The following is a 27,004-nucleotide window of genomic DNA, read 5'->3' on the forward strand; positions in this document are numbered from 1 at the left end:
ATAAATCAATTGTGTGGTGCCAGCGAAGTTGCACACAATTTTTGTAGGTGCCCCGTCCCACCCGGGAACCCACATCTCAGAAATGTTTTGGGGGCTGCAGGGGGAGCTCCAGGATCCAGAAGACCACTGCCAGCTCCCTAGTCAACCCCCATCCTTTGTGGTGGTGGGAGCTTCCAACAACTCTGCTGCCACCCTGTTTTAGCAGATTTTTGCTCTGCTTCTACAAGAGGAGCAAATATTATTCCCTGCCCGCATTTACGGGCAGGGAACAAAAGGGAATATTTGCCCCCTCTTGGTCGGAGCATTGCTGTTCCCGCTGGAGGTCGGAGACATAGTTAGAGCCATGGGGTCTCCCCAAACAATTGAAATCATCCCTGGGGGAATGGGGTCACTGGGGCTATACTTTGGCTCAGGGTGGGGGACCTCATACGCCTCCCCCAAAAAATATCAGCCCTATGGGATGTTGTTTCCAGGTCCTTCAAAAGAGTTGCCCAGAGGGCCATACACTCTCCTTCCCATAATAATATATCGACCCAGGAGAATGGGGTCCCGGGACCTCAGAAGGCTTAGGAGAGGGATGACATGCCACCCCTCCCCAAATAAATTGACATTGTCCCTAGGGAATGGGTCTGTGTGCGTTAAGAAGGATCAGAGAGGGCAAGCACGGGCCCCCTCCCCATTGAAGTCCCAGTAGATGGGTCCCCAAGGCCTTGAAATGGCTCAACAAGGGGGAGCCACACATCCCCACCCCATAAATCTAACATTGCGTCGACCCCCCACGTTCCTGGCATACACCAAGGGGCTTTGATTTAACTATTGCCCTCCCTCAAAACCCTCCCTCCTGGGTGGGGGGGGGGGTTATCAGAGTGACCAGCCCAAAAGCCAGAGGTGTCGTAAAATGGCTGCCACAACATCTTTGTTGATGTTATGACTTCCAATCAGATTTTATATTTTAATCTGTTGGATTAGCGGATTCCCTGCGGCCCTAGATATACCTTGATTTTTTTAAATCTTCATTTATTTAAAATGCTGAATAGATTTGCTGTATGTTACCAAAAGCATTCTTTTTGGGGATAGCTCTAGCTTTCTGCCAAATTTGGTGTAATTCTGTTCTTCCATTTTGGCTGTGTCGAATTTTCCTATGGGAAATTGCATGGGGAAGACACCTATTTGGGACCCTGCCCTTTTTTCTCAGCCCTCTTTTGACGGATCACCCCAAAACTTTCCAGTAAGGAGCTGAGGTTGCTTTTTATATAAAGTTTCATCAAGATTTGTCAAACGGCACCAAAGTTATAGGCAAAATCTGTTGCAACTGGGTAGTTATAGTTAGGATTGTGTTTCCATAGGACATGTCCCTTTGTGTTGCTAAGAACTTTCACGCCATTTGACAAATCTCCACATCACTTTCCAAAAGAGTGCTACTTTTTGACTAGTTTGCGCATGGAGCGTTTTCGGGTGATCCATCACGCAGGGGCCGAGAGAAAGTGGGGGGTCCCAAAATGCATTTTTCCCAATTCATTGTTCAGTAGAAACATTTGACATAGCAACAGCACAAACCACTGAATAGATTTACACCAAATTTGGCAGAAAGCTAGATCTTGGTCCAGAACCAGAGCTTTTTTGTGTTTTGGTAAGAATATGTTAATTATTTTTGGAGAAATTAAGGTAAAAAAAATGTATATATATATATATATATATATATATATATATATATATATATATATATATTATATATTTATATAAATAAATAAATATATATATATATATATATATATATATATATATATATATATATATATATATATATATCATGCTGCGTAGGATTCGCGGACGCAACTGATCTCAAGCTGAGATATGATTGGCTAGCCCCACATCAACTAGGTAGTGGTGGCAGCCATTTTAGTACTTGGGACTGAGTCCTGAGTCCTAATAAAAATCTAAAAATAAGACAGAGGGAAGGGACCCTCACTCAAGTAAGGGTAAGGGAATCACCCAGCTAAGATAACCCCTGCACACCCCCTTAGTAGCTTGGCATGATTAGTCAGGCTTATCTCACAGGCAATGTGTAAATTATTTGTATACACTGTAACACAGTGAAAATACTACGAAAGGAGTCCACACCCATTAACAAAAATAGCCAATATTTATCTGAATAGAACAAGACCAAAACAATAAAAATCCAACATACACAAGTCAAAATATGACTTTTAAATGATTGAGCAAGTTTAGTCCATAGAAATCAAAGAATGCGCTTGTTTAAGACAAAGTACCTTAGGTGCATCAAAAATCAAAGATGAGGAAAGATGCAGGGGAGGCGAGGTGCCAGAAAAGCAAATGATGCGCTAGTTCATTACTATGCAGGGGAGGCGATGCTTAGGTTCCTTACTGCTACATGGGAGGTGAGGCATTGGTTCCTTACTGCTAAGCAGGGTAGGTGATGTGTTGGTTCCTTACTGACAGGGAAGGTGATGTCTCTGTTCCTACTGGCAGGGAGGTGATGCATCGGTTTCCGTACACATGTCCTCGGTTCCTTACTGCGGTGCAGTGTCGATGAAGAATTGGCACCCCGGGGCGATGCATCAAAAATCCAGATGCGCGGCATCGATTCAACAGCAGTGAGTCAGGCGCTGCATTAATTCCACAGTGGCAAAGCAGGTGCTGCATCTGAGTCAGAGAGGGCATCACAGACGTCGGGATGTGGTGCTCGAGACTCATGCAGTGGTGAGTCTTCTGACACATTACGACAGCAAGCTGGGGTCTGCGATAAAGGCCATGTTTGATGCATCAAGGAGGAACCACGCTTTGGTGCAGGCACAATCAGTGCTGCAGGTCCACTAGTAGCATTTGATGTACAGGCCCTAGGCACACCTGGTCCACTTTGGTAGGGACTTACTGGTAAGTCAAATATGCCAATCATGGATAAACCAATCACCAATACAATTTAGACAATTTCTACAGGGAGCACTTACACTTTAGCAAAGGTCGACAGTGGTAAAGTGCCCAAAGTCCTAAAACCAGCAAAAACAAAATACAGCCCACAATTAAAACAGAAGGTCAGAGGCAAAAGACGGGGGAAAGATGCTAGGTTTAACAACTACTAATTATTCAACATATTGCATCACTCATGACATCTTCTAAGACATCATTGATAATAAGACTGCAGCATTTGCAATTAAATTATTGATGAGAAACATGCTTGTGGGGGGTCTACCTTGTGGCACAAGTTGTATTTACTTGAGATAACTATAACATTACTTTAACCTTTGTTTACTTCAGTGAAAGAAAATATATATATATATATATATATTCACTGAAAAAACCATAGGTTATAGATAGGGCTCCCGGTTTTCCGTTTTTACGGATTTATACACATAAATACAGACGGAAACTATTTTTCCATCATCTGTATTTATATGTACAAACGGAAAAATACTAGTAAAACTGTGTATGGATGAGGTCACCTTCTGGTGCTAATCAGCAGTGAGGAAGCACACCTCGGGCGCACTTTAAACTCCTGCTACAATCTACTGGCGCCAAGCGTGTCACTCGCCTTAAAGACACTTGCAGTGCACGTTATGTTAAAGGCAGGCGGCGGCCCATTGTCATTCTAAATGTGGTAATCATCTGCAGTCAGAATGACAATGGGCTGTCCACAGCCTGTGCAAGGGTGGGGAGGGGCGTTTGAATCCCGTGGATTTTCAAAGATGTGCGAAGTGCGATCTGGTCCCAATAACTTTTTAACTCCTGGGGCTTATCACAGCTAAGCTCCCCAGGTGGTCTGATAAACGCGGAACAATGCAGGGGCCTTGAGAAAGCGGACACCATCCCATTGTGCCTGCCTCTGCCACCAGGCGCTGGTGCGGGGGTTGCCAGGAGCTGTTACACTAGAGCTGAGGATTCCCGCCTCGCCCTCCCATCCTGAACTCGATGTCATGAAAGGCAGAAAAGGCCCAGTCTGTTCGGGGAATGCCAGGTGTTTCCTCCCCGTGAAGAAAGGTCCCGCTGGGCTGGATCGAGACACAGAGAGTGAGGCGTTCTCCTTTCCACCCCTTGCAAAGCTTCAAATACACGGCAAACACAAGCTACAGAGATGCGTTTTCCTGCACACAGTGTAATGTGACAATGTATTCATTTATATAGCGCTACCTGTTTCAGGTTTGCAGCTTCGCAGAGCTACAAATAACTATTGCCACTAACGCCCAACTATATCCTACTCATTTTATTGCACTCGGAAGGATGAAAGCCTGAGTCTGCTGAGCCGGGATTCAAACAGAGCTCTGTAGATTTTAGCACTTGCTCAGTGTGCTTCGGGCTGTTTGAGATTATTTTTAATCCAATTACAAGCAGATTAAAGGGAGCAGGGGCCCTGAATGAACTATGGCTACAATAGCACTGGTAAGGAAACATTAAAAAAAAAATTACTATGAAAAATGCAGCTAATGTATGTAGCATGGCACTCGAAATTTGGATCAATTAATACTGTGATACTAACACATGCAAAGTGTAGAAAGGAATTTTATTTTAGCTGTGTTTTCAAGTTAAATAAATGTGGAAAAATACTAGCTGTAGCGTCGTCGTTTGCGTGTGGCAAAAATAAATGTGGATAAATACAGAAAAAATGGCCAAAAAATAAATACAGATAAATACAGACGAAAAATCGTGTAAAAAAACAAAAGGAATCGAGCAAAATCAGTAGGCCACTAATGGGATCTCTTTTTGACCTCCCTAAAATAGAAACATTAGGAACAACCTGTTGATAATACCAATGTGTATGTACATAAGCGGCGTTCATTTGTGTTCTCAGTACCCCTTGTTGATTGTTTGAATCGAGCATTGAATTGTTCGAAGTTGGTTCTCTTAAGAATCTTCTCTGCCTGCAAACGAGGAAGAATAGGAATATTCTCTCTCCCTTTGCAGATAGTGAAGGGTAGGTAACGCAAACCTTTAACACGTCGTGCCTATTTCGTTCCTCATTGATTGATTGTTTCCCCAAACATTGACTGTTTGGGAATTGGTTCTTTTTGGAGGTATTCCCGGTTTGCAAATATACGTAGGAAAATCTTTGCAAATAGTGAAAGGGTACGTAATGCGGACCTTTCTCCCCCGTTGTAATCTGTCATGCCTATCTACTCCCCACTGATTGATGCACCTGTTTCACCCGGACCATTTACTAGAGATACGTCATCTGGCCCGACCAGAGAGCACCCCTAGTGAAAAGGACATATGCAATAATAACGAAGTGATCACTGTATCCTGTTAACAGAAACTTTAAAAAACCTTATTTTACTCACACAAAACCATTGAAATTCCATATATAGGTAGTTGCACTAACTATATATCGCGCACCCGCAATCCACTGCTGATCATGTCACATATTACATCATTCATGACATGGTCAGTGACATCACTGATGACATCACTGATGACATCTCAAATGACATCACTGATGACATCACTGATGACAACATCCAGTGACTGTATGTTTCTGTAAAGTTAAAATATGTCTTACATATTGAAGAATGAGTGGATGTATAAGTGTCTGGATGAAGGATTTAGTAGGTGCGTGACTGACTGTATGAGTGAGTGATTAAATGTGTCTCACTGAATGCATGGGTTAGTGACTAAACTGTCTTAATTTGTGCATCATTATGTCTGTTGTGATGTAAACTGCTGCATGTGTTGATCATTAGCTATACGAGAGGCTATATGTGTTATTAATTGGTTGCCCAAGTATTTCTATGGGAGATTGAGTTTGTGTGGGGGTGGCTGGAAGGTGTGTGACTCTGTGCATAGATGTGTGAGCAGTTTATTCACTAGGTGTATGAGTTCAAGAGTGCATGTGGAAACAGCTACATGGGCAGTTGACTGTGTGCATGAGTGTATTGATGAGTGAATGGATATCTCAATGCTACATGTCATAGTAAGTACATATGTAAAACACAGTACATGTGAGAGTTGGCATATATAAATAACTGTGCATGAGAGCCACTGAATGAGTGAGTGGTTGTATCGATCATTGTGAACTTGTATCAGGGATTGTATAAGAGAGTAAATATGTGTTAGTATATGTTTCAATAAGTAAGGTGTGTATAACTGTATAGTTGAAGAAATGGAGGTGAGATTGTTTCTTTGCATGACTGACTGGGTGTGTGAGTAACTCCATGGATGAGTGGCAGTGTGTGAGTGTCTGTATACACTGAGTGTATCTAAGGTTATATTAGAGTCTGAAGAGGTTTATCGTATTAGCACAAGAATGATGTCAAATGAGATGTCATCAGTGATGTCATTTGAGATGTCATCAGTGATGTCATCAGTGATGTCACTGACCATGTCATGAATGATGTAATATGTGACATGATCAGCAGTGGATTGCGGGTGCGCGATATATAGTTAGTGCAACTAACTATATATGGAATTTCAATGGTTTTGTGTGAGTAAAATAAGGTTTTTTAAATGCTAATTCCTAACTATATATGGTCTATAACCTATGGTTTTTTCAGTGAATTTTCAAGGTTTTGTAAATGCTAATTCCTAACTATATATGGTCTATAACCTATGGTTTTTTCAGTGAATTTCAATGGTTTATTAATAACAAATATCATAAGCTGTCGAATGTCAAGTACGTGGTAAGTAAAAACATTTTCGTGTTTATGCACACTGATCTGCTTTGAATGCTGCCCCCCACCCCTCATTTCTATTAGGAGTACTCTCTCTTTGCAGATAGTGAAGGGTAGTTAACGCAGGCCTTTGCCCCCGTTGTAATCCGTCGTGCCTGCTTCTCTCTCCATTTGATTGTTCTCTTTGGTTCATTCTCTATTTACAAACAAGCACAGAGTCGCAATACTCTGTTTAGTCTTTGCAGATAGCGAAAAATCGTGTAAAAAAACAAAAGGAATCGAGCAAAATCAGTAGGCCACTAATGGGATCTCTTTTTGACCTCCCTAAAATAGAAACATTAGGAACAACCTGTTGATAATACCAATGTGTATGTACATAAGCGGCGTTCATTTGTGTTCTCAGTACCCCTTGTTGATTGTTTGAATCGAGCATTGAATTGTTCGAAGTTGGTTCTCTTAAGAATCTTCTCTGCCTGCAAACGAGGAAGAATAGGAATATTCTCTCTCCCTTTGCAGATAGTGAAGGGTAGGTAACGCAAACCTTTAACACGTCGTGCCTATTTCGTTCCTCATTGATTGATTGTTTCCCCAAACATTGACTGTTTGGGAATTGGTTCTTTTTGGAGGTATTCCCGGTTTGCAAATATACGTAGGAAAATCTTTGCAAATAGTGAAAGGGTACGTAATGCGGACCTTTCTCCCCCGTTGTAATCTGTCATGCCTATCTACTCCCCACTGATTGATGCACCTGTTTCACCCGGACCATTTACTAGAGATACGTCATCTGGCCCGACCAGAGAGCACCCCTAGTGAAAAGGACATATGCAATAATAACGAAGTGATCACTGTATCCTGTTAACAGAAACTTTAGCATGAAACAACCTGGAAAGAAAAGAATAGGAAAACGAAAATCAGTAGGCCACTGATGAACATGAACTTTTATTAAACAACGAACAAAGAAACGATAACATAACGTAATGATAAAACCTATTAATGTCCTAGAAACAAGAAAACGTTAGAAATATGCCAGTGGTGAGAGACCAGAAAAACAGTAAGAGAAACCAAATCACCCCTCGCTCTCCCACCGCCTGCCACGCCAAAAAAATCGATAGACTAGGGAAAATGCAAGTCAGTAGAACATCCGCCCCCACTCTGGAAACTTCCAAGGTGGGGCAGGGTTGCGGCTACGCCCAGCCGGGAGCAGCCCATATAAGGCGGGTCCTGCTGCCACGCCTCGGCCAGGAGATCCTAACGTAGGGTGTAGCCGGAGGAGAGGCCGAGGCCAGCGGGACCCGGCCAGGGGATTGCCTTTACAACGCTGAAGAGTTGCAGGGGGGGGGAATGTCTCCTCGACACTCCCCTCTCTCTCCCAGTCCGGCCGCGGTGGCCCTTGAGAGTTTCAGGTAGTCCCGCCACATGCTCTTCCGGTCCGGCCACCAGCGGTCGGGGGGCCGAGGCCGACGGGATCCGGCTGCAGCCGATAAACCAAGGAACCCGTTCATGGGGCCAGAGCCAGGGGCGTCCGGCCGACATCCACCGGAAGCCCGGCCCAAAGACGGACGGGACATTTTTTCTTTTCTCCTTCGTAATAGCAGCGGCAACACGCCAGGCACCACTTCTTTCTTCAAAAATGGCTTTGACAACACTGGGGGGGATGTCTTGCACATGCCTCCGACCCCCCCCCCCGACCTCATCGCCACCGGCCATAACAAATGTCAAGCGGGGCGCCGTGGGGCGCACTGGGAGGGAGAGATGGTGCGAACAGGCCTCTCCCGCCTCCTCAGGTGAAGGCTTCCCAGCTGCACCCTCAGCGCTCCAGGCGCCCCGAAAAGGGTTCGTCCACTGTGGCGATGCTGCAACGTCTCGCCCGGCAGGGTGGAGCCCGTCCGCTCATGTGACCCCGCGATCGCCGGTAGCTGCCGAACTCTCAAAATGGCGATCGACCTGGCAAGAGCGGGCCCAGCATGAAGAAATGGCCCGGTCACTGGTTGACTCCACCACCGTAGTCCTCCACAACCTTGAAGATTCTAGAGGAGCCGCGGGAGTCTCCGACCCCCGATGGGGAATGACTGCCATGATCGCCCGTGGAGTGACGAAACTGTATCCGCGGGACGTCGGCGCTCCCATGCTGGCGCCAGCCTCACTTTGAATTACTAGAATCCTGCAGACCTCAGTTCCGGTGAAAGCACAGTGTGACCCGGTAGGAAAAATTGTTGCACCCCCTCCCCTTTTTGAGTGATAGTTCAAACCACCGATCCTTTCCTTTGCCCTTTTAACGGAACTTTGGACTGCCTCCCCCTCTTTTACATTTTCTAGAGAAAACAAAACAATAACCACTACATTACCATAGCAGTTGACACCAGAACTGTTTTCAAATTGAAAACCAACAACATCTTCAACAGAATCCTTTTTGTTTCTGCTGTGACCCTGCTACAGCACAGGCATTGTCCCCAGCAGTAATTCTGCAATGCCGGTAAGAATAGCTGTGGTGCCTACTGGACTCACTCACCCCCGCGGCGCCCCACGCCGTTATTTGCTGGGCGGCAACTTACTAGACATCACTTTTGTGCCATCTAGATTTCAGCGCGTTCTGCTGCCTTGGAACTATTCGCACAACAGACTGCTACTGACGACCCACCCCCAGGCAACATCTTCTGAATTTTCATAATTTGAAAGAACTAGTAACATGTCCTCATCAGGAATTCAAAAGAAATTGCCACGGTCTCTTCGTTGTTTAAATGTTTTTACTGTTTTTGTTTTGTTGTATATATTTATATGTTATTAAAGTTTTATATTCCTACTACTTTGTTGGAGTGCTATATATTTTTAATGTGACACATAATTGTAAAAACTTTGATGTACAAAGAGTCATTCCTGGAATCTTCCGCTTCAGGCTCGGTCCCCTCCCCAATCACAATACAGGATGGTTTTCAGATAGTAGGAACACGTGTGGTGTGACGGATCTCATCGGGTGTGGGCCTTGATCTACTATAACTCCTTTGAAGAGGGGTGATTCTTTACAGCTGGAGCCATAAACTACATCTGCAGGGCTAGCTGATAGCCTGGACAATCGGACACAGAGGAAGAGGAGTGTCAGAGGGTGCGGTAGTGAATAGGGCGAAAGGGAGGTGTCGGGCGGGCACAGAGTGTGATTCTCAGGGAAGAGCAGCGCAGATGGGGGGAGGTTTATTGCCCATGCATAAGACAGAGAGCGGGGGTGACCAGTGCCTGGGGAAGATGCTTGCGAGGGTGGGGAGCCATGCTACGAATCGACAGCGTGCAGAGAGTGGGTCTGGTCAAGGCATCTAAAATGGCTGCCGTGCACGACAAAAGTGTGGCATTTCAAAAAAGGCAAGATGGCGCAAACAATGTTTTTCAACACTTCCTCATTTCCTTCGAATCGAACGTTAACAGACGTTGGTGCATATTACCAAAGTTAAGCGATATTTATCGCTAACGATGCTTACCAACGAATTTTTTACCGCTAAGCATCGTCAGAAATTATCGAAGATAAACCTTGCTATTATCAAGGTTTATCGCAAATGCGATAAAAAACGGCCGCAATGCATGAATATCGCTAAAAAGTCAGCGATATTCATGCATTACCGAGCTAATGCTCTTAGCCATGTTATCCACCTCCCATTGGATAACATGGCTAAGAACTGCTCAGGGCAGGTGTTACTTTTTGGAGATATTCGCGCTTAGCGCGAATATCTCCAAAAGTTGGTAATAGGAGATATATATCTTGCATGTTGTAATGCAAATTATTGTGGTATATGGAACTCATACCATAATCTCTCAGGAAAGCAGAAACTGATCCTTTTGGGACCGCCTGAGAAGGCCTAGGGGGTGAGGGGTACTCTACTTTGCCCCCTTTTCACGTTCCGAACTATTTTATTTTACTCTCTTCTGTAATTACACAAAATAGCAGCGATAAGATGCATCAGAGACACACAGTGAGAGAAAGGAGGCCGGAGATGAAGAAGAGATGTCAAATACACATTGGAGATAATATAGTGGGAGAAGGGAAGTAAATATGAGTAAACTTACCATGTAACATAAAAATGTTGCACTCTATACTATAAGTCTCATTTTATACTACAATCACTTCGTTACAACCTCATAAATTAAAAATAAAAATGAATAATGTCTCAAACAATTTTTGATTTCTAAATATAAATTTATTCTTCAGAATTTTCTAAATTTGAAAGAACTAGTAACATGTCCTCATCAGCAATTTCCTCTTCAATCATCTCATCTGGAATCTCCTCATTAAAAGTCTGCAATGATGATTCTTGTAACTCTATGGTCTCCAAACATTCGATAAATTCGCCATCAACAGATTGATCAAAAAAATCATTCAAGTCATCTCCTCCTTGTGACAATATTTCATTATTGGTGCTGTCAATTTCAATCAATGTAGTGGAATCATTCAAGTCATCTCCTCCTTGTGACAATATTTCATTATTGGTGCTGTCAATTTCAATCAATGTAGTGGAATCATTCAAGTCATCTCCTCGTGACAATATTTCATTATTGGTGCTCTCAATTTCAATCAATGTAGTGGAATCATTCAAGTCATCTCCTCCTTGTGACAATATTTTATTATTGGTGCTGTCAATTTCAATCAATGTAGTGGAATCATTCAAGTCATCTCCTCCTTGTGACAATATTTCATTATTGGTGCTCTCAATTTCAATCAATGTAGTGGACAATTCAAAAGAAATTGCCACGGTCTCTTCATTGTGAGCCATTTTATTTTGAAATTGCTTGCTGTAAATTGCAGAAAAAAATAATCACTTTCATTTATCGTTTTTAGTAATACATAATATAAAACTAACTTTATCAAGTATTTAGTATAACAGAAGGACTGCAAATAAATAACAGAAAACATTTTTCAAATTATCTTCAAGTGTACAACATAGTTCCCCTTACAAATTAACAACTCACCTTTTTAAAAGTAGGAGAAGTGTTAGTACTGTGTAAATCAAACACCAGAAATTCACCACCAAAAATTCCTCACAAATGTACCTCAGACAGTAGTATCACAAAATGGCTGTGGTTTCCTCTCATTTGAGATATATACATAACCAATTAACTTTCATCACACACAAATACAAAACCAAAGTAACATTTTAATTGGTTCTAAATTTCAACACTTTCAAATGTGTTTTCCCCATGCAATTTTCCATAGGACATTTACATACGTCTACAGCCTGAATGGCTGAACAGAATTACACCAAACTTGGCAAAATGGTACATCAAACCTAAGAGGTCAGGAAGGATCTACTATGCCCCCTTATGGTCATTTGCCCCTTCGCTTTGGCCTCCTCTTGTCTCTCGATCCTACCGAGAGACAAGATGGCGGCCGCTACGGACTGTTTGGAATGTTGACAGACGCCGGAGAACCAATCAGCTTCGCAAAGCTCCGTAACGCGAAAAGAAAGCGAAGCGGAGCGCTGTTACAGATATATATCTTTTTTTGAACGTTAATTTCTCAAAATCCACTGGAGCACATATATTGAGACCTAGCAAAGGCACATCGGGCTACCAGTCCCTAATATTTTGCCAAGTTTCGTGCAAATCCATTCAGCCGTTCGATTATTGACATTTAGATACGTCTACAGCCTGAATGGCTGAACGGAATTACACAAAACTTGGCAAAATGGTACATCAAACCTAAGAGGTCAGGGAGGATCTACTATGCCCCCTTATGGTCATTTGCCCCTTCGCTTTGGCCTCCTCTTGTCTCTCGATCCTACCGAGAGGCAAGATGGCGGCCGCTACGGACTGTTTGGAATGTTTACAGACGCCGGAGAACCAATCAGCTTCGCTTCACAAAGCTCCGTTGCGCGAAAAGTACGCGAACTGGAGCGCTGCCCGGTCCGCTGTTACAGATATATATCTTTTTTTAAACGTTAATTTCTCAAAATCCACTGGAGCACATATATTGAGACCTACAAAAGGCACATCGGGCTACCAGTCCCTACAATTTTGCCAAGTTTCGTGCAAATCCATTCAGCCGTTCGGGCTAAAAGTGAGGCCAACCGCCCTATGGAAAACTCAATGTTAAAAACACGTTTTGGGACCCCCCTTTTTTCTTGACCCCCCCTGGACGAACCCCCCCCAATTTTCAGGGGCTGCTCAGAAACAAAATGTGCCATTTTCCTGAAAATTTCAGCCAATTCCGTCCACAAACGCCAAAGTTATTAGACATAGAATTTTCAAAAATCCCATAGAGAAAAAATCCTAACTATATATACCTACTGGCGACCGCCAGTAGGTAATATATATATATATATATATATATATATATATATATATATATATTTATAGCCTTACACTATTTCACTAACACCTTATGTGTTGGCGCTGTGATGAAGCTATACCATGTTGATGGCCTGCCTCCAAACATCATGCACCTCGTTCCACACTCCTGAATAGGTGAATCTGCAATCAACACCTTGCACCACACAGCACTCTGAAGAAGGTGGCCAGGATCTCAATACACACTGGAAGCTTTACTTTCCCATCAGGCATAAGGACCACCTTATAATTGCTGCAATGTAATGTCATCCAATGCAGTTTGTATATTTCTGACGATATTTATATGTGCTAAACCTACAACTGTTTTACCTGCTAGGGCTACCCGGCCAAGGTGAGAAGTCTTGAACTGCAAAAAAGCTCTTCTTTCTCAAATTTTTAACATTTCTTCATTGTCTTCTTAACCGTATTAGGGGGCCTATTAGGATGGCGGACGGACCTGCGTCCGTCCGCCACCCCCAAGGTGGAGGGACCGTCCGCAGGGGCAGCGGCGGTCTCTCCGGTGCTATTAGGATGTGACCGCCACCCTGGCGGTCACATCCCGTATCTTTAACCTTGCGGCGGGTGCTGCTTGAAGCAGCACCCGCTGCAAAGTTAAAAAATGCATGCCTTACATTTACATGCACAAAGCGGCAGGCACCGCGCGGTGCATGCCGCTTTGTGCATGTAAATGCTGGGGGTACCATAGGTACTCCCCATGTGCACCCCCCACCCCCCGACACCCTGGGGGCCCGCAACAGGCCCCCAAACACAAAAGACCACATGCTTTTCCAAGCATGTTTCAACTCACATCATAATTTGGCTGACAGTGTCTTGCAGACACCGCCACCAAATAGCCCTCCACACCCCGCGGATCAGCGGCGGACGGACCTGCTGTCCGCCGCTGTTCCCACCGCAATCCCACCGCCATCCTAATCTGGCGGTGGGTGTTTTCTGTGGCTGCGGCGGTAAATCCACATCCTCCAGGCCGTCGGTGGCTTCCGCCGGCCCGGAGGATGCGGATTCACCGCCATCCTAATCGGCCCCTAAGTTGTAAATTTTAAATTGCAGAAAAAACCTTGAAAATTATGTTTTGCATCAAAACAATAGCAAAAATGAATTTGTAGTGAGAGAGTTATTTTGCAAAAATAGATTTTCAGAGACGTCTTCCCCTCAGTAATGTTTTGCCAAATTCTTTGTAAAGTACTTTGTTTGTAAGGTCTGCAAACTTTTCCATTTCTGGTTTGTACGTCTGAAAAAACGATGTAACAGATATAGTCAAGTAGATACCTGCAAAATGCTTAATATCCAATTCATGTTTTAGCACTGCAGAAGAGAAGTGTCAAAAATGTACCAGTCGGAATACAACAGCAATGTAAGATGTGTTTATACCTTTGCGATAAGAGTACAGTAGATTTTAGATAGATGCTGGTGCTGTGTTATTGGAATGCAGGAGGAAAAGCTGAGAATTGCCTGTTTTGTTAATCTGTTCTATTCATCTATAGAAGTGTTGTTGACAAGTGCTGTGAATGTGCTAGGCACAGTCCTTTGCTTCTGCTTTGTCCACACTCGCTTCATCTATCTCCACTTTACCATCTCTACCCATCTACCTTAACACCCACCCCCCCCCCCCCAACATGTTTCACATTCAAGCGATGTCTCGCGGCACTCGCCCGCCCCTCCCCACCTGTCTCTCACAATGGTTGCTAAATAGCTCTTACATACACAATGCTTGCTGTCTCTGACTCCTCAGACATTCTTCCTCCCTGCTGAGGGGGATCTTCCTCCCCCTCCTGGTGAGTCTCTGCCACTGCAGCGTCTCTCAGTTCACCTTGGATCCTTGTACTCCCCTCAGGTGGTGCACCTGGAGAACATGAAGCAAGACGAGGACATGAAGAAGCTGCCTCTCCAGACTCCCTACTACGACCTGTCCGCGTATGACTCGCCGGATTACTCCGAGAAACAGGTGAGGCTCAAAGAGGTCCCGGCAGGAACCCAATCACACAACTCATGCACAGATCGGATAGACTCCATCTTGAGATGGGCACATTTCATCAGGGCACACAGCTGGCATATACAATTTAAGTATATTTGAGCCTTCCCACCTCCCCACCTCCCCATACACATACAAACCCCATGGCATTTCTGTGACTCAAAAAACCCTGTAGAATGCGAATTGGGCACACCAGTAACACCAGGGCATAAGTCCCAAAAAAAGAAGTGGGGGGACGCTGACGTCATGACAGGATGTGACGTCACTAAAGGTGGCTTTGCAAAAGACTCATTGCCTCCCCTCGCTCACCCCCTATATGCGATTGCATCAGAGAAGCCAGCGCGTGAGCTGTGTTCTGAATGGGCTCCGATCTCGCCCCAGAGAGGCCAAAGAGTGAATGTGTCGAGCACCCGGTAAAATAAGTGGGGGGATGCCGTCCACCGGCATAGTACCCCGACTCGAGCCCTGAGTAACACACATAAACGTCACTGATCCCCGCTTCTGGGCCTAGATTACAGCATGGCTGGAACCTCGCCTCAGCACACTCGTATGACACATACAATTTCAGAGTAGCTGTAACCTCACCTCTGGGCACAGATCTGAAAGAGCGATACAGGGCACAAGTCAGGGGTACACGCGGGCACATGGCGCCCACCCACTATTTTCACTGGGGTGATGCCATCCACCCTGCCAAGAAGTTGGGTCCCACAGAAATATGCTTAATTGGTCCTGGTGTGTGTGGTTGTAATATCAGAAGTTACTTCCTGTGATGCCATGTGCAATGTCACGTGTCGTTACGTCATGCGCTATGATTGTTCGCGCCATGATGTTACTTGCATCCTGCCTAAGTTGGCTAGTCCCCCACTTCGTTTTTTAGGACTTGTGCCCTGGATGGATACATCATTAGCACTGCGGAAACCTCGCCTTAAGACACCCTGACGCACAGACACTTAAATGTCTCTCAAACCTCAACGCAGAGCACCACCTGATGGATATTTACCTTCAGCATAGCCTAAACTTCTCCCCTGGATACAAATGTTACGGATATTGACCTAAAGCACTTCCCAGGGCATGCATTGGATGCATACATCCTGCAGATTCAGGAGCTGATTTTCCTTTCTCGCGGGCCCCACACCTGGCGCATACAAAGGATCTGCTGTTTTGGAACCTCCAATCAGCAGGGAGCTCATCTGGCACAGCAGCTGGACCTCATCTCCCTTAGGAGGCAGTTCTGAATCACTCACTCCTGCAGTGATGGACTCCCAGCCGAGGGCCCCCCTTACTGACAGACGTACACGTGTCTTGGGCAACAGATAACGCATGCATGCCTTCTGAAGCAAGCAGGGAACCCCTAACAGAGGAAATGCAAGGACATGTACACCTTATGTGGTGTGTCCTGCTGGACACACTCTAGTATTTCTGCCAGCCTCTTCCCCAAGGGCTGCCCCATGCACCCACCCCACACCCATCCAACACAGGCATCACCGATCAGGTGACCCAGCCAAAAAAAGAGCCCGGGTGCAAGTTCTCGTGGCCAGTTCCAGTAGTACATCCACTGTGCCTGTGTCATCATTTCTCTAGCATGTGGGCCCAGGGCCCACAACACAACATTATGGACATTATGGAGTCAGAATTTCCTTTACTCAACTTAGGGCATAGCTTAACCCGACAGGCCTTCAGCGATGGACTCCCAGCCGAGGGCGTGCTGTGCTGTGAAGAGGTTTGAGACCAGATACAGTTACGCTTATTGTTATCTGTTTTAGTTTATTTTGTGGCCGTACCATGCAGTTACTTGGATCAAAAGAGCCATGGTTTTAGTAGTCTCTGGATTTCAGGGTGAGTGTTCTACAGTGCCACTTGGTATGTCTGGGGGTTAATCAGTATGTGGCCCCGTGATCCCTTGGATGGCACATCTAATATTATACACCTTCAGCTGTAGGTAACCACCTGATCCCACTGAAGCATACATAACATCATACACCTGCAGTAGCTAACCTCCACCTTCACATCAGGTTGTCAGTTGTGCAAGGCCTGGGGAAAAAATAAATGTTGGGCCCTCTGGGGTCCTTTTCTTCCTTTTTTGTGAGGTGCCTGAACAGGGACATCGTAAGGATTTGGGGGGCCCTGGGCCAAACGTATTTTGTGGGCCTCTACTAGGAACTGCTTTGAATTTATGATCCAATATTCTCTCTTTCCTTTCCTCTTTGGCAGTGCACAGGCACACTCGTCCAAATTCTACATGAGTTTGCATCTCATTTTCAGGGATACTGATGTGTGTTTTCAATATTTCAACACAGCAGCAGCTCACTAATATTACTGCAAGTAATCTCCATGACACCCTCCCATTTCTCATATCTGAGGTCCTGTTTTGATCTAAAAGAAACTTTTTCGTGTTTGCTGCATGAAACCCAAAAAACACTTTCTCTAAAAAATGTCTACAATAGACTCACACACATCACCCACACTAAAAATAAATGAAAGGAAAACGATATTTAAAGCAATATATTTAAGTTATTAAAGTTCATCAGGGCAAGACTCTGCAGAACGGGCCAGGCTCTGTCAGGGGGCCCCCTGAGAGGCTGGGACCCTGGGCCAGAGCCCACTTTGCCCCTGCCTTAAAACCTCTCCACCAGTCTACGAGTATTAAAAAATACATAAACGCCCGAAAAGAAGAACAATTGAGTTGGACGCCCTCTAGTGGTGGAGACATGAAATATGTATCTTCTAATAAATATGTCAGGCTTACCTTCAATTAAAAAATATATAACTTTTGCTGAAGCAAATTTAGTGAGGGTTTGGAAAGTGTGAGGCCTTTTGTATAATGCCATCTCTTCGTCCCCTCCTGACAACCGTGCATACCTTAGAGGGCACACCTTGTCCAGGAGCTAAACCTTTCCTGCCCATAGAGGGCTCGTCTAACTATACACACCTTCTTCAGTTCTTCAGTAGACAAATCCTCTCTTCCCCTTAGAGAGAGCAATGGACCATACACATCTTCTGTAGCAGTTGAACCTCTTGTCTCCCAAAGCCACTAATACTCTTTAAAACTAACTGTACTTTCTCTTCCTACAGCAGACATACCTAACAATGTACTCATTTTGCAGTAGCTAAAAACATTATCTTCCATAGAACTGCCACCTAACCAGACATCCTGTCTGCAGTCAATAAAGCCGCCCCAGCCCACCAAGGTGGCACATGTACACTTATAAACTCTCTGAAGTAGCTAAATCTGCTCCCTCCACCGAGGTACATTATTTGATAGTTGTATATAGCGCAAACTTGATCTGATGGTATTGGAGCACTTTGAAAGAGAACCAGATTAATAGCTCGGGGAGATTAGGTGAGTTGTCCAGAATCTCAGGATGTTCAGCTGAGGCCAGCATTCAAACCTGGTTCCCCGGTTCCAAAGTGGGCAGCTGTAGCTGCTGCAGCAGTTCTATTCCCTGTATCATAAAATGCATCACATCTTACATCACAGGAAATGAGTGCCCACCCAGCGTAGACAGGGGGTGGCAGAAGGTCCTTAGATGTTTATCCATGTAGTGTCCCAGTCTTGTAGGTGGGTGCCCCTGGTGAAGAGCTTGTGAGCAGGATGGACCTACATGATTCTGCATCCTTTGGAAAAGTTAATTATTTTGATGTTTATCCCCTTCGCTGCGGGGGTAATTCCCCCACGATGCAGGGGGTGGGGGGGGGGGGGGGGCGCCGCAGTGCTCGTGACGAGCCCAGCTCATCATGAGTCACAGTGGAGCTGTGCTCTTAACTAGCTGGGCTTGTCACAACCCTGCCCACTGATTAATTTGTCCGCACAGGCGGGGAATCAATTGCGCGTGGGCGGCGCGCAGCCGTTATGACGAGCCCAGCTTGTCATGAGTACAGCTCCACTGTGACTAATGACGAGCTGGACTCGTCATGAGCACCGAAGGAGTTATACAGCTCCTGAGCAGTACTTGGTGAATTTTTTCCCACCTTGATGAATTTAGGCACAAACATAAGAACCACCAGGCCAGAGGATTCAGAAGTATTCCAACCATTTATTCATAAAATGCTTGAAAAGTCCAACTGAGTATGTACTTCAATAGACTTAACAGGCAACACATGCAGTGTAATCAAGCCCGATCTTTCTTGGATCGACTTTACATACTGAGCAACTCTTAGAGGGAGGGAGAGGTGATTAGCTGTCTACTCCTGAGGCTCGAGAGGCCACAAATTAGGGAAACTCAAACTCTTGGCAACTAATTTACTTATCTAGGTCCTCCATTCTGGAAGTCAGTGCTATATTAAACCCTGTGGAGTCCTCTAGGCAGTCGAAATCACCCCCTCGAAAATTATCTCCTAATACGTTTTTAATTTTACCAACTAACAATTGATAGGTTAATAGTTTGTTGATAGATTGTGCAGAATCGCGTATAAACAACAATCATAAAGCACCTTTTTAGAATCATAGACTCAGTATGTCTTTCCAATACGTAAAACTAAATGGGGTTCATACAAGAAGACTATCCACATGTATGTCCAGTAGTGGAGACAATATTATAATGAAAACATGCAACGGTACATATAGGTGCTACCCTGCTCTTCCTTCATATAGTGTCCCTATGTACTAAGAATAACACAAATAGTTAATGGAACTCATTGGTTCATTGAGCGAGTTGCAAAAGGCGTGTCGCCGGGACTGTCTCAGTATTGGTCAGTGAGCAAGACAATCATCAGGATTAAATGTATGGGAACAGGCAACATGGCTGACCTCAGCAGATTCCATCCTTGTCTTTACAAATACTACTATAAGGGTAAGTAAAGGAATAACACCTACCACAATATGTATAGGCAACTTCCACCGGAGGAAGAATGCTTCACCAGGCAATCAGAAGTATGAGGTTCGAGAGATATACTTATCTGGATGGGGTCCAAGCCCGCTCTATCTATGTTTGAAACATTGGTAATAATAGGTATAGTATAGGACTGCACCGTAAAGCCAGAATTAAAAATGTTGAAAAGTGACCTCAGGGGCATAGATTTGAGAGAAAAAGTTAAATTAACCAGGGTCTATGGTGGACCTTGAGAGTATCTAATGCTGTCAAACGGAGCTTCAGGCACAGATGTTTTTTAGATGGTGAAGCTTTCAAGGTTTTTTAGTCAAAGGTGTTACATTTTCATCTTTTTAAACAATGTTACGTTTTTAGGGTCAACCTACTTTGAAGTAACTCACATACTAACAGGTATGGAGAATGCTTTCATCAGATGTGAAAATATGTCCCTAGATTCAAGCGAGGAAGCCAGGATTTGCTGTTGTGTCTCCTGAGTGCCCAGCACAGTACTCATCCGTTGAACTGCATCTCCTGTCCTCTAGAGGGAGCAGTGTGACATACTTGTCTCTGGTCCCAGCCATTTAAAGCGAGTTACTGGCCAAATAGGAAATTTACATTGCTTAATTTGATTTGTAAAATATTAAGTGCCAGGGCCCTGACTATGAGGCCACTGCAGCTTTCCCCACCCATCGCCCCTGTCATTGCTGCCAGACAACTACTAACCATCTCGCTCGCCTGCAAGTGCGACGGTTCAGATTATTCCAGGTCCCCAAGCTAAAGGAATGGCTGTGAAGGCAGGTATTAGTAATTTTTTTTATGTATATTTATTCATAAACAACTGTTGCTCTGCTCATCTCTAAATTAGATGAGCAGCAGGCCCACCATGTGGCAGACTGTCCTAAGTGCGGTGTTGACAATTAAGTACCAGTGCTGTGCAACGGAAACCACAGGCTCAAATTAAGCACTGCAGGAAAAGCATTGACTTCCAAGGGTCAGATGAATGCTGGTGAAATGATAGGTGGAATCAGAGTTGTCTTTTGCCAGGAGCTGAACGCAAGCTGCAACACTGCACTTGTGCTGTACCATGCCTCCTAACACCACCTCAATCAAGTGCCCTACATCATTACATGTCATCGGCTGTCAGATAGCGTCACTTATTAATGCACTTGCTAATGTTTGTGAGGAGACTTCAGGTTATGGATCTCACCTGTCCTAAATCATTATGCTTTCATCAAAGCGTATAAAATGACGGTTGCTATCGATAACAGTAGGGTCTTATATCACAGCATTTTGAATAGTTCTGAAGTTGTAAAACTACCTTACAATATATTCTTATTGATATTTTTATATTGCTGTGAAGCATGGAGGCTATAAATGATAAATACTGTGTAATAAAAAATGACATCATTGATAACAGTTGCCAGTGATCAATAATAATAATAAAAAGATAACTCATAATAAATAATAACTGGAGGACTCCAGGCATTGCCGTGTCACTACATTATGGAAGCCGCTTTGCACCCGGGTGGAACGTCGCAGGTTTGAATACACACGCCTGAGCATTGGGGTGATATTATTACACTTGATAAAATCCGACTCCGCCGACTCCGAATGTATCGGGTGCGATAAATGCAGCCAAATTACACATTTTTGGGGAATAATATGAAAATATTGGTGGCTGTTGCATCAAAATCCATATGTTCCAGTAAATACCAAGAATTTCCCCCAAAAAAATCTTGGGAGGTTTGACCTGTCAATTTTTATCACAAAATACCTAATTCGGATACGTGTAGGAACAGGAGCTCCAGCACATGGCACAACTAATCCTGTTGCTCATAATGAGAGCTGAATTGCATTATATATGAAAACAGGAGTTACTACATAATTATTCAATTCAAATAGCTGTATTTCTGTCGCAAGGGCCATAAAAGCACAAAGACACAGATATAAAAACATAATAAAATCAATAAAACTGTACATGCAACATGAAACGACACAATACATATCCATAAAAAGTAAAACTTCTAATATTTACAGTGTAGTAAAATAGCCAGCATGATAATACATACATTAGCAGATAATTTTGTGAAGTTTCCACATTGCAACCAGAAATTTAGCCACTGAGGCAACAAGTGAAGGGCGGGGGTCTGATCTCAAAATTCAAAGGGCCACAAGGTAATTACGCACACCGAGGTGTAGGGGCAAGCCAAAAGCTGGGTGGGCAAGCATAGATTGAACACACAAAGAAAACATGGGCAACACTCTCCTACGAGGCTGTGCAGGCTGGACAAACTTCTGTGGACCCAGTCGATCACCTTGCAGTAAAAGAACTCAACGTTAAGGTGCCCACACAAAACTGAAAATATAACTTACGATTTAAAGGAGCTGTGACTATATCCCATAATGGCTAATATGTACTCACAGCCTTGATGGGGAAAAAAAATCAGGAAACAGCATCCCTATAGTCATTCGCTGCTACAGTTTCCCAATATAGTGACTTCAATGCTTTCTTAGATAAGAAAGATGCAGAAGCGGGATGGTCCCAGAATTCTAACAGACCGAGGAGATTGATTTTCTTTTAATATCTAAGAGCCATGTCACTCTATAGAATTGGTCTGCCTCCATTGTGTCCTGGATTGCTAGTATATAGTGGGCTAGCTCAAGTGTAGTCCACAACCACCTACAAAACAATAAAAGGCATAGCCGGGCTTTGCCCACAAAGATTTTCATGCCCATATCATAGCGAAGCTGGTGTTAAGGAGTGGTGGGGGTGAGAGATGCTAGATTAATTTGTTCTCCGTGATTGTACGTGGGTCTAAATTGGAAAAAGCCCACAGTTTTGCACCATATAGAGCAGAAGCCAATGCTTTGGCACATAATAAGTAGTGCTGGAGAGATTTGTCTAGTGTATGAAGAGGAATACTCTTTATAAAGAGCACCAGTTGTTTGCTTTAGCTTCATAACAGCTTTATCAAGGTGAGGTTTCGAAGACATATTTTTAGAAAACATGATACCTAGATAGGCAAAACAAGCCACCATCTTGAGGTTAGCACCCCCAACACAATGTGTTTCTTGAATGATCTATGTGGATTGAATTACATCAGCTTGGTTTTGTTTGTGTTGATCTCAAAGCCTGAGCAAAACAGAACTCCCCAAAACTATGGAGAAGTTTCTGTAACCCACTTGGGGTCTTTGAGATCAACAGGGTGTCAAACGCAAAAGGTAGAATGGGAGTTTTAGATCCAGCCAGCAAAGGGGCATCGGTATGAACTGTTCCTGAAAAGGAATGAATATTGTTTATAAACAATGAAAACAAAGTAGAGTCCTAAACACAGTCCTGGCGTACGCCACGCAAAACTTAAATGTTGTCATTCACTTGATTCCCCCAACTAACTTGTGCTAATTTCCCTTGTGGAAGCGTTTTACCAAGAACAAGAGAACGGGCAGCATTTTCATATTGCACAGGACCTGCCAGAGTGTAGAGCATGGAGCCAAATCAAAAGCAAATCTCAGATCCAAAAACAAAACATATAAGGAACACTTGGTGATGATAACATTTCGTCAATGCATCAAAAGAAAACTAAACACCTGGTCAATAGTAGAGATCTTAGACCGAAAGCCCACTTGGTACGGGCTAAGGATATCTTCATCAGTCCTCTAGTCTTGAATTTTAGCCAATAGACATCGGAAAAATACTTTTTGTATGCAGTCGATTAAGCTAATCGGCCTATATTTATTGGGGAGAGACCTAATGACTATTTTGTGAATAGGTATAACGACTGTGCCTTTCCACAATTTGGGAATTCCTACCCCTGCAGCAAATGAGTTTGCAACTATTAAAATGTAACTGGCCCAAAAATGAATATTATTTAAAAAAAAACGTCAGTCAGAACACCAGCTGGCCCTGGTGCCCTTCTGTGTGCAATGACTGAGAGAGAATCGAACAAATCTGAAATATCAAAAAATGCCTGGCAATATAATAGCATCATAGGGCTGCTGTGATTTATTGTCGAAACTTATGAATAAAGGTGAGAAATGTAATCGACCCAAGTTCAGGGGACAACATTGTTTGTGGGTCCAATCTGAAAGAAACAGTTAGTTATAGATTCCTTACCTCAGAATTACCCCCAGACGCCAGACTGGATCCAGAAAGTTTTTCATCAGCAGTACCCCTGCGTGTCGAAAGGTGGCATCGGTGGACTCCGCGTTCGTTGTGGGTGTCGTGGTCGCCGGGATGACGTCATGGTAGCTACATAGACGCTTCCCTCATGCGCTGACATCAGTTCTTTCTTTTTTTGCGCCAGCTAGCGCAGATCTGGAGAGTTTGACTGACTTTTTCTCGACTTTTGTCGACATAGTTTTTTAGTCCATCGACTCCTGGTGCACGAGGGATGCCCAGCTTCAAGGCTTGTGGTTCCTGTAACCGTCTGATGTCAGTGAAGGATCCACACCGCATCTGCCTCTTCTGCCTGGGGCTTGACCACGACCCCAAGTCTTGCCAGAATGCTGGACCATGAATCCGAAGTCTTTGCGGGAGCGGTTCAGAGAGCTTCTCGAGGCCCGGCAGTCGACTCCGCACCGCTCAAGGTCCCGGTCGCGTAGGAGGTCGAGGGACCGGTAGTAGAGCAATCATCATTCTTCTTCCAAGTCTTGGCACTTGGGGTCAGCCGTCGCAACGAGGGATGCGGGTGGTGCCTCTCCCATGGCTCTGCGTGCGGAGGTCCAAGGGTCGGCTCCGAGCTTCCGTCCCTTCCCGGGACCCGGAGAAACCTCTTCCCTACATCGAGCTTTTTACGAAGAGATGCATGCCATCTTTAGGCAGCCTGCGGACTCGGCTGGGGGCCCTGGGCCTTCAACGCAGGCGGCTCTAGCTTTGGCACCGCAGGGTCCCCTTGAATCCAGGCCTGGATATGGATCGACACCGGTTTATCTTGTAACACCTCCACTGGCGCCGACTCCACCAGCACCACATCCGCAGCAGGCATCGGCTGTGTCCCCAGCCGACGTCGACCTCAGCCTCCACCTTGAGGTAAACACGTAGCTGGAGGATCTGGCGCCGACAGGTACTTTTGTGCCCCTGTTCTACCCTGGCTCTTTAAAACCAGATTGGCAGCCAGAGGAGGGTGAGGAGGACTGGGAGGGGTTTGGGGACCCATTAACTGACTAGCTAGGTTATGAACCAGACTGGAGAGAGGAACTGGGGAAAGCCAGTGATCTGGATACCTTACCAGACCTTGGCATGTTGTCTCCTCCTACCGTGGCTACGGAGGAGGGAGCATCATACGCAGTGGTGTTGCGTAGGGCGGCCAAGGCTCTCCACCTCGAGCTACCTACTGTGGTAGTCAGGACTCTCCTGACAGAGGTGCTTCAACCGGCAGCAAGCTCTTCGGAGCCCCTGCTACCGTTTAATGAAGCCCTCACGGACATTCTTTTGGGCACCTGGTCCAGGCCCAACACAGGGGCTCCTTTGGACAGGATGATTGCCCGACACCACCACCCGGCCCAGGGCGACCCCATTTTCCTCTCCCAAGACCCCACCCTGAGAGCTTGGTGGTCCAAGCCTCCACCTCCAGGAGCGAATTCCCTACCGTTCCACCTGATAGAGAATCCAAAAAGCTGGACCATCTTGGGAAGAAGATGTTTTCTTCCTCCAGCTTGGGACTGCAGTCGGTAAACACCGCATGTCTGTTGGCCGTTACACCCCCTCCATGTGGGATATGGTTGCACAAGTGCTGCCTCAGGGCCCGGAGGAGGCCCGGGCCATACTCTCTCGAGCAGTTGCCGAAGGGAGAGACACAGCGAAGTTTACCATCTGCTTTGGGCTGGATACCGCAGACTCACTAGGCAGGACGATTTCCACTTCGGTAGCGGTTCGACGCTATACCTGGTTGAGGTTTTTCCAGTGATGTCCAATCTGCCCTTAGGGGCATGCCCTTTGATGGCCTTTGCCTATTCGGTGACAAAGTAGACAGCGCGCTAGAGCGCTTTAAGGACTCTCGGGCTATGGCCAGGTCCTTGGGCCTCTCCACCACCCGCCCTGCGCAGTCTGCTTTTCTCCCCTTTCATGGCTACGGAAGGGGTGCCCCACCACGTCCCGCCCAGAGCCACAGGCCAGCGCAAGCTGTTGAGCCCCTGCACGTCCGGGGATGTGGGGACCACTACCATGCTTCTGGGGGCCAGCGGGCGGGCCGGTCCACAACAGCCCCCTTGGCAGCAGCCTCCAAACCCTCCTAGTCTGACCTTCCAGGGCCACCAATCGCCAGTGGGCAGCAGGATTCGCCATCACCTCCCCCACTGGTGCACCATTACGTCAGAAAGGTGAGTTTTGCAAATGGTCCAAAGGGGCTACTACCTCCCCTTCGCGACTACCCCTCCATCCATGCCACCTCAGTACCATCGCATGTCGGAGGATCATCTGGCCCTTCTCCAACAGGACGTTTTGACACTCTTGGCCAAGGGTGCCATCGAGCGAGTTCCTGTCCCAGAAGTAGGGCGTGATTGCTATTCCCATTACTTTCTGGTGCCCTAGAAGGACAAAGGCCTGCATCCTATCTTGGCTCTCAGAGACGTCAAAGCGCTTCCTCCGGAAGGAGGATTTCAAAATGTTGACGCTGGCTCAGGTCCTGTCTGCCCTTGACCCTGGAGACTGGGTGGCAGCGTTGGACTTGCAGGACGCTTACTTTCACATCCGAGTTCTGCCAGCCCACCGGCGTTACCTACGGTTCACGGTAGCCCACGAGCACTTCTAGTTTACCGTGCTCCTCTTTGGCCTTACCAGCACCCCTCGGGCATCCAGGAAAGTGATGGCGGTGGTCGCAGTTCATCTGCGCAGATCAGGGGTTCCAGTCTTCCCCTATCTCGATGACTGTTGAAGGCAGGCTCGCACCAGTATGTCGTCTCCCCCCTCCAGACTACAGCCGACCCCCTGCATTAGCTGCGGTTCTCCATCAACATGCCGAAGTCACACCTGACTCCCTCTCAGAAGCTCCTCTTCATCGGAGCGGTTCTGGACACTTCGCAGTTTCGGGTCTATCCTCCCGAACAGTTAGTCTGGGATATTCTGGCTATGATTCCGATCTTTCAGCCTCTATCCTGGGTTTCGTTCAGGATGACCCTGAGACTGCAAGGCCTCATGCATCCTGCTGGTAGATCATGCTAGGTGGCATATGTGGGCTCTGCAATAGGACATGAAGTTCCAGTGGGCACAGCATCAGGGGAATCTGTCCCATTGCGTCCAGATCTCTGAGGGCTCCGCACGACAATTGCAGTGGTGGCTAACGAAC

At 45.5% G+C, this 27,004-nt stretch overlaps 1 protein-coding gene across 1 annotated transcript in view; it reads left to right on the forward strand.

Annotated features, from left to right (window-relative positions):
- NECTIN1 (nectin cell adhesion molecule 1) overlaps window positions 1-27,004 on the forward strand; it is a 484,094-nt gene that overhangs the window by 366,872 nt on the left and 90,218 nt on the right. The window contains exon 8 of the mRNA XM_078682171.1: window positions 14,776-14,886. Within this exon, the coding sequence (XP_078538297.1) occupies window positions 14,776-14,886 (111 nt within the window). The remainder of the gene's footprint in view (window positions 1-14,775; window positions 14,887-27,004) is intronic.

The sequence above is a fragment of the Lissotriton helveticus genome, chromosome 3_1 (assembly GCF_964261635.1).
Source record: "Lissotriton helveticus chromosome 3_1, aLisHel1.1, whole genome shotgun sequence".
Lineage (NCBI taxonomy): Eukaryota > Metazoa > Chordata > Amphibia > Caudata > Salamandridae > Lissotriton > Lissotriton helveticus.